Source organism: Littorina saxatilis, linkage group LG9, assembly GCF_037325665.1.
Source record: "Littorina saxatilis isolate snail1 linkage group LG9, US_GU_Lsax_2.0, whole genome shotgun sequence".
NCBI classification, from domain to species: Eukaryota; Metazoa; Mollusca; class Gastropoda; order Littorinimorpha; family Littorinidae; genus Littorina; species Littorina saxatilis.
The window spans coordinates 52,368,829-52,377,693 of NC_090253.1; the positions used below are offsets into that span (position 1 = coordinate 52,368,829).

At 43.1% G+C, this 8,865-nt stretch overlaps 1 protein-coding gene across 1 annotated transcript; it reads right to left on the reverse strand.

Annotated features, from left to right (window-relative positions):
* Window positions 1-2,525: 2,525 nt before the first annotated feature.
* Window positions 2,526-6,779, reverse strand: LOC138977262 (galactoside alpha-(1,2)-fucosyltransferase 1-like). The gene is made up of 2 exons (XM_070350168.1): window positions 6,085-6,779; window positions 2,526-2,547 (listed from the first exon to the last, which is right to left on the reverse strand). Exons 1-2 carry the CDS (start codon window positions 6,777-6,779, stop codon window positions 2,526-2,528), a joined length of 717 nt encoding a protein of 238 aa, XP_070206269.1.
* Between the last annotated feature and the right edge of the window lie 2,086 nt (window positions 6,780-8,865).

Consider the following 8,865-nt stretch of genomic DNA (forward strand, 5'->3'; position numbering starts at 1 on the left):
ATACGATGTATTTCCTTCAGTCCACTGTAGCGTTTGATACAAATCAGCTAAACTAAGTTGCTTCATTTTTCATGCAGGCGAAATCTCCATTGGCTTCAGGAAATTTGAACAGAGTGTGTGCACAAGATCTCAAGGATGCTGGTGTCAACCCCGGTATCTATGACACCTTTACATGTTAATAAAAAAAAAACATCAAGAGAACTGCCGCTTGTTTTCGTAATGCACTGTACGATTTACTTGCAAGGTTTAACCCCCTTCAGTGCCAGGCTATAATTGCATTTTTGTATTGCTATTTGCCAGGACCAAATTTGACTTGTTAGGGTAGGTTCAAAAGACTGTGTACTACTCAATCATTTATTGAGTTATCATTGTGATTTTTTGCATGTTTTTTGGTTATACCCTTGGCTATGATACTATGTAATTGGAAATAGATTTGGGTTGTATTTGATTATGAAAATGTTAACATATATGTGACCCTCCACCACGAAATGAGTCGCATGTCACCTCGCGCGGTTCTGCGCTGGGCTTAATATAAGTCCGGGGTGTGTCCGGTAACAGTGTGAGGGTCACCTTAGTCACAGGATTATAACTCAAACAGTTTTCACCACTGGGTAGAGCATAAAAAACTATTTAGGAAAATGTAAAAATATGAAAATCATGCAAAGGTGACATGGGACTCATTCCGTTGTGGAGGGTCACATATGTACATTTTTGTTTAGAAAAAAAAATGACAAATTTGGAAGATAAACACATCTTTACAGCACATAAAACCATACAAAACACTGAAATAACTGGAGTTACTGTTTACTGTCCAACAATACAATATAGTAACAAAACAAAACTGAAAGTAAATGTTATTCGGTGAATTATTTTTCATATAATTTGATGTGCCTCAATTGGGGGTAAAAGTGTTATTTAGAATAAATAAAGTTTAAATTTGTGTGAGTGCGCTCAGCTCGCTCTCTCGTGCAGTCGGTCCCTTCTGCGGGATGGGTTACACCTTGGAGTAGCGTGTTCAGCGGATGGGTCGGGCTGCACGTGAGAGGGGTACTGTATCGTGTGGCAGTTGTGTGTGTAGGGCCTATTGAGTAAAATATGCCTACGCCTAGATATGTGATTGTTAGCTTTTGTATTCAGTGTAGTCAGTCAGCTTTTGTACACCGGCGCAGCAGCAGCAAAGTTTTTTGCCAGCAAAGCTGACTTGGAAATTTTTACTCAGTTCTTTTTACTTCAAAATGTGTATACGCAGCAGTGCAAAATGACTGACAGAGACAGTTCCAAATTCAAGTTTGACAAGTGGGTCAAACAGCTCCCTTCTACGGTGGCAGACATTTTGGTGGAGGCCGGTTTTGACACGCACATCGCACTGAAAAATGCCACGAGGGCCAGTGTGACTGAACTCAAACTAAAGCCGGGCCACCATGTTGCTACTTTAGCTCTGATACGTGAACTTCAGGGCGACGATGGGCCACTGTCAAGAGAGCATGCAGCGGCGACATCACCGGCGACGACAGCGGCTACGGCAGCAACGTCCCTCGACGAGTTATTGCAGAGGTCAACGACCAGCACGGGCGCCGCGACGCCGCTGGACGGAGGCCGTGTAGACCTGGATCCTACAGTTTTTCTGAACACACAGCCACGTTCAGGTGAGGCCCTCAAAATAACAGACTTCATCACATTCCGGGAGGCGGAACAGCAGGAGATCGAGCTTAGAGAGGGCGTATTCATTCGACTGAGCGCTAATCAAAAAACCAAGCTAGACAATGTTTCGCCTGCCCAGTTTCTAAGTGCCAACGCAAGAATTATGGCGAAACTTATCGAGACCGGCCGGCCGGCTGCCGGGTCGGTGCATCGTTGACTACCTCGCATACACTGCAAAACTCGGCGAAATGGCCAGTCGCTACACCTGGTCTTCAGTGCTGGCCTACGATCACCAGTACAGGGTCAGTCAAGCAGCGTACGGGTTCAGGTGGGGCAGTGACTCTCAACACTTGGCGATGGTAGCACTGAGGGAGCGACAACCTACAAACCACCAGCAACACGCCGACCGTCGCCAACAGTCACGCCCCACCCGACCATCACAACGCATCGTAGGCCCCAGCGGCAAGGAGGTGTGTATGCAGTGGAACCGCGGGCACTGCTCGTTTGCCCAGCGGTGCCAATACGAGCACTGCTGCTCCGTCTGTCTGCAACCAGTGCATCGAGCGACATCACACCCATCGGCGGCAGCAGCAACGACCAGCAACGTCGACAACAGCAACAAAAGCTAGGGACACGCGCAGCCAGCTTCGGACAATAAGGTGGGCCACACACTTGACAGTCCCTTTGCTCCTCAGAATCCTTTCACATGTCAATGGCTAGGCAACAGTGAAAAGGTCACTAGCATTGCTAATCATGTAGATGTGTGGACAGATGAACTAAAAAATGACCCTGACAGGGAGTTTCTTTTGAAAGGCATTAGTGAAGGTTTTAGAATAATAGACCAAGGTGCTAGTGTTGTACATGCTGAAAGCAACAATCATAGATCAGCTCTGGAACTTAGTGATGCTGTAGAGAAAGAAGTATGTGCTCAAATAAAACAGGGTAATTATGTGGTCGCTTCTGACAAGCCTCTGATAGTGAGCCCTTTGGCTGCAATACCAAAAGACGATGGTAGTGACAGTGTTCGTATTATCCATGACGGCAGTCGGCCGGTTGGCAGTGCTATGAACGATTATGCCACTTTGCATTCTGAACGCTTTCAAACTATCACAGATGCCTGTAAAATAGCAAAACAGGGCTATTGGCGAGCAAAATTAGACTTGAAAGCGGCTTATCGTGCAGTGCCAATCCACTGTGATGATTATAAAGTGACAGGGTTAAAGTGGACATTTAAGGGAGATAAACAAGCAACATACTTGTTCGATTCTAGCCTCCCTTTCGGTGCCACGGTGGCACCCAGTCATTGTCATCGCCTTTCGCAAGCTATAATAGGTAGATGCCTACGTAGGCGTGGGTTCAAAGGTGTTGTTGTTTACATTGATGATTTTCTCATTGCAGCAGAAACATATGAAGAGTGTAATGCAGCGCTACACTGTTTGATCAAACTAGTGAGAAAGTTAGGGTTTCATATTAGGCCCAAAAAAATAATAGGTGTGGTTACGGTAACATAGCCCCCCAAAATAGGGTAGGAAGGTAGGCAATCACTTTTTTTTTTGTTTTACTTTTTTTTCTAATGTGTACAAATAAACCTACTTGACAGGGAAATAAGTGTGCGACTCGGGCGCTTTCGCTTTCATTGCGTTTTCTGCACTCGTTCTCTTGGTTTTATTTTGGTTTTTTTGACAAATGTAATAAAAAGTTATAGGGTCGGCCCCTAAAAATAGGGTAGGTCGGGTTACCGTAACCACACCTATTTTTTTTTTAGGCCTTAGTTGGAGAACAGTTGTGGGCCCCACCCAACGCATCACGTTCTTGGGCATCGACATCAACACCCAGGACTGCACTCTACCGCTTGGCAAAGAAAAGCTTGGCAAACTGCAAAGGGAGCTCAGCGAGTTCTCTCAGCGCAAGCAAACAGCAGCTTCAGCGGCAAGCAGGCCTTTTGAACTGGGCGTGTCAGAATTTTGCGTTTTTTCCACAAGGTTTTCTAATCTGTCTGAGGTTTATTCATTTATCATAATTACTCAAAGATACTATACAAGTTCTTTGGTTTTACCCTTGGGTATGATATAATCTAATAATTTCCAGATTTTCTTTGCTATCATTATCAGAAATATGGATGTAACATGAATGTTGTATACAAAAATAAACAAACTTGGAACACAGAGTCCGCTTTACACATACAACAGTTGAAAACACAAAAACATACCTGTAGTTCAGTGTTTTTGAATACACAGCATGAAAGGGTAATGTGCATAGCTTACCATTACTTCCAGTAAACGAATTTGGTGTGGTAATCCATGAAACAGAGCTTCTAATTATAAATATCCATCGATCAAGCTACGTTGTTTGACGTTTTCTAGAGCTGTGGGGAAAAAAAAAGATGTATCTCCCTTTTATTCGTCAACACTCTCTGACGTGTTTGCTACGAGATAGTCTCGTATCATTATGGGCACACAGGATGCACCTTTTTGCTACGAGACTATCTCGTAACAGGCACTGAAAGGGTGGTTTGATTTCAAGGAACAAAAAGTTTGGCAGTGTCGGATTGAGTAAGGGACAACACTTTGTAGTATGAACAAGATAGTCACTGTCCCTGTGTCACGATTTAGTGACATGGATTGAGAAAGGAACACTCTGTGGGGTGCCTTTTTCAAATTGTGATGGGAAGCGCCTGTGCTTTTGGGCAACGGGCTGTGTTTAGCTGACAGAGCATAGCTGAGCACGGGGATTTCGTTTTGCATGGGTTCCACGTGGGTGATTTTGCTGTCTGGGCAAAATCGGCTGTGACTGAACTGGATATGTGACACGGGGAGTCACGTGATGTTTTCAAGGTTGTTTGAGAGAGACATGAAACTTGGCACTTGAACATTGGCGGCCAGAGAGAAGGGCAGGTTTCTTGTTTCCAGAAGTGTGTTGGTTTACAACACGTTGGTGATACACCATTTCATGACAACGTGCCGTTCTGCATGTACAGTAGGGCTTTCTGGGAACGTCAAGAAGGGACCACTTTTCGCCGTCTACATGTTATTTGACGACAAGGTTGTCAGGTGTGACTCTTGGCTGAGCGGGGGAATTTTCCAACGCATAAAGTAATTCAGCGCAAGAGGGGTGTGGCAGGAAAGTCGTCGACGGGCGATAGCCATACAAAAGAAGCGGATTCGCTTAAAGGAGAGCTTCCTACATAGGCTGTTGAGGTAATAAATCATTATTTAACGCTGTTGACGAGTCTGTGTTTGTAGAATGAAATACTCTCTGTTGTTCTTTCCAGGTTAGTGCATAATTTGCTCTTTGTGACGCTAAAATAATAATCTGTATATTGTTTTTGCAGATATGGAGAGAAGGAAGGAAAATAGCTGATTTGTTGTTTTAAAAGTTCGTTTATGCAGACCCACGTGCTCTATGAAATATAGAAGGGTGACATGTTTAAAGGTGGAGTGTGAAGGGTAGCGTGGCATGTTTAATGCAACGATGATTTTTGTTGCAGCCGACTTACTTATCTGCTGTATGCTGTAACTGGAACATCTGCTGAATGCTGTAACCGGAACATCTGCTGTATGCTGTAACCTGGTGTTCTGGTGGTTGCTGTCGCTGTCGTCATCCTACCATTCTTCATTTCTACTATTTCTGGTAGACTACGGGGAGGACCGTCAGCGACTGAGTGAGGCGCCTGATATCTCCACTAATCCCTGCTTCGTTTCCACGCCAACCGGCACTTCATTCAACGGAGCAGTTGTGGAGATAGACTATTTACGGGTCGCCCACTCAGTGGCAAAAAGCTAAGTGCACCATGTCATTGCACCCTGTATACCACCTAGTCATCTTTTATATTTATGATTTCATTTGAGTGGTGACAACGTGGGGTGTGTGACACCTGTATTAACCAGCGCTTTTGGCAGATCAGTAACTTTCCTATCTATACACGGGATCAGCGTGTTATTATCATTTTCTAAACTTTAACTGGCATTTTTGTCGGCGACCTATTTTACGTTTTGAACGTAAAACATCTTTTGGAGTGAAGTCTCGAGGGAGGTAGCGAGATAGTATATAAACAGGCGTCTGAAACTTATACTTTTTTTTATTCTATCTATTTGTATGACTGCGAGAGTGAATCGTGGTGTGGTTAGTTAGCAGTAACTAACCGTTCATAATCACCTTCTGTGATATATTGAAACGTGACACCCGGTAAATCACATTCTTTGTATTTTGTCTTGGGCAAGTAGAATTTTGTGTTTTAGGAAATCTGAGCACCATTTTCTGATAATAAATAGTCTGTATGGTATTTTCATCCTGTTGAGTTACTGCGTTTTTATTGTGGCGCCACGTCAGTTCCGCTGGAATTGCCCTGAACAATGTCCTCGCTAACCGTGTATAGCAATCCAATGAGGCATCACATAATCAACATAATTTGGCAAGTACCAGCGGGCAAGCGAAGAGCCGTACCTGGTGAAGTATCTTGGGTACATAACCACAGCTGTGCGCGCCATCTTGAAGGCAGCCCACCAGCTGAAGGTGCCCGGGCTCGTGATGAGATGATCCGTCATGGACAGCAGCTGCACGTCCACCTCAGCGGAGGATAGCTCAAGAATGAACGTGTCGTTGTTCACAGGATTGAAGTTCTGTGTGCACCATTGTGGGTCCTGGCCCACTACCACGAAAGTAACAAACGGAAACCTCTCCCTGAAGAGCATCATGGCGCGATTGAAGTATTTTGGCGATCCCGCCACGAAGCCAATTTCCGCCCACTTTTCACGGACGATGTCCTCTCGACGCACGTGGACACCGACTAACGTTGTGCCTGGAAAAAGTTGGCGTAATCTCGCAATGACTTGAGTGGCGTTGTTGACAATCTCATCAGTAAAGGAAATGATGTCCATGATCTCATCTCTCATCCTGTCGAAGTACATCCACGACTGTAGACAACCTTTCACTTCGTAGTCCTTTCTAGGTTTTAAGCTGATGAGATGACGCTGGAACATTCCGCCATCACCCTCCTCTATCTTGTCGGCCTTTTTGCAGCGAGCCATCAACTTCTCGTAGTCATCCGGCCTGGTAGGAGGCGTCCTGAGTACTCCCTGGAACCTCTCCGGATTCGTGATGAAGGGGATCTTGTTGGTTGCCCTAGCGATGCCCAACATGGAAACATACTCAAAAAGGCTGTTGCCTAGACGACCGCAACGAATGGTATGACACACTATAGAAGTTCCGTCGTCTCTATGGTAATACGGATTATATTTTTTCAGACCAGACTTGATGAATACATTGGACCTAAGGAAACGCTGACTCAGAACGGGCGGGTTCAGGCTGTTGTTGCGAGCTGGGTGCTGAGCGGGCGAAAAGATGTAGTTGGCGAGGAAAACTACTGCTACCAAGGTGGCGACAAGCAGAAATACACCTGCACACAATAAATACGATATGATGTTTGCGTGTGTGTGTGTTTTGTTTTTTTGGCCATTTACTACAAACATTGCATAGAACATTGTGGCATGACTTCTCTTATGGTGAGCTTCTACCATTCAAAAACGCAGAAATTGCATTTTTTCGTGACTTTGGATTACTCACTAAATATTCTCCGATGTACTCGATACTTGGCATGTAGGTACTTTAAATATAGCTGCTCGCATTCCCGCCATCAGATTTGAAAATACGTATAATATTTTGCTGCAAATAGGTATGTATATTTATGCAACATATAGCCTATACCATTAAATGGTAATCTCAACGTTTCCCTTATTACTCAAGAAGCAATAATTATGTTTTTGTGTGAAATTAAATAGACACAGTTAAATGAATATTAAGCAACATTTATGTCCAAAGGAAAATAGCCAATTCGTTCAAACAAATGTTATTTTGTGGTCTCAAAATATGAAAAAAATCACACATCTTTTATTTGATTCTCGACAAAATGTAGCTGTATGCATGCTGAAGCTCTGCGCAAACTTTTACATCATTGTGATGACACTTTTTTTTTTAGATATTTGAGAAACCGCGTTCCTATGTGGCCAAAGTTGCGTTTTGAGAAAACTGACGTCAAAGATTAGAGGTTTGTCACAGAAGCAGCTTCATACATCAAACATTACGAAAATACAACAGGGAAGCTGTCATAAAATAAATAATGTAAAAAGAATTAAATCGGCCTCTGAAAAAGCTTCCAAAAGTTGAATTCCTATATTTACTATGTTGTGCTTTACTGCTTGTTTGTTTCTATCAAGCTTTAGGATGCCTCATTCTCTTATTAGAACCTCGCTTATAAGAAACATTGCTTACAAGAAAGTACTGTATTTTCCTCCCAAATGTCATTTTTCTCCCAAATGTCTTTCATTTAGAATTCTCCGGAAACGAAATCCTCTGTTAAAAGAATCCTCGGTTGTCATAAGAAATAAGTTTTTTCTTTCCTTACCACGCCTGTCCTCGGATACAGAAAAGAACCAATCAGTTTTGATTTACATTTGTTACAATGCTTGCATCGGATGTTATCCAGACTGACCGGAAAGGCTAGACATTTACCTCAATCGAAAATTACTGTGTTTGAATTACTTTCTTTCTTTCTTTATTTATTTGGTGTTTAACGTCGTTTTCAACCGTTCAAGGTTATATCGCGACGGGTTTGAATTACTCCTTTTTATGGTGTTAAATGACTGTGCAGAAAGACTTCAACACTTCAGTAACTAAACTTGGCCAAGAAATGGATGCAACAAATTTCACGCCCAAATTAAAGCATTCATTCCTGTGTAACTTCATTAAAACTTTATAGGCCAGATTAGTCCGTTTACTTGACTATCAGGATCACCTTTTGGATTAAAGATTTCTCTAACAGGGATCAAGTGACCGCCGCTCAAATAAGGGTACCCTCAAAATCGACCAGACAAAAACGGAAGGGCCCAATTAAAAATCGACGAAAAATGACAACTGACAACTCTGACATACGAGAAGTCAAATCTACCCTGAACAGGTTGCTTTGTTTAGCTAGCTTGTGTATTTCGTGGGCTATGCTATTCCTAATGATGCAGGTGTCGATCGCAAGAGCGGTCAAAAACGGGACTTTTTAGGAAATTGTTTAGGGCCTGGGTGTCATAACAAAAAGCGTTGTACTTTAGCAATGACTTTGTGGATTGCTTTGAAACTTTTAGAATATATTACCAACACACTGAAGGTACTTCGAACGAAATTGTGGATCGTTACAAATATATGTGCAGATGTTACGCAATGTTTTGGAAACAATTT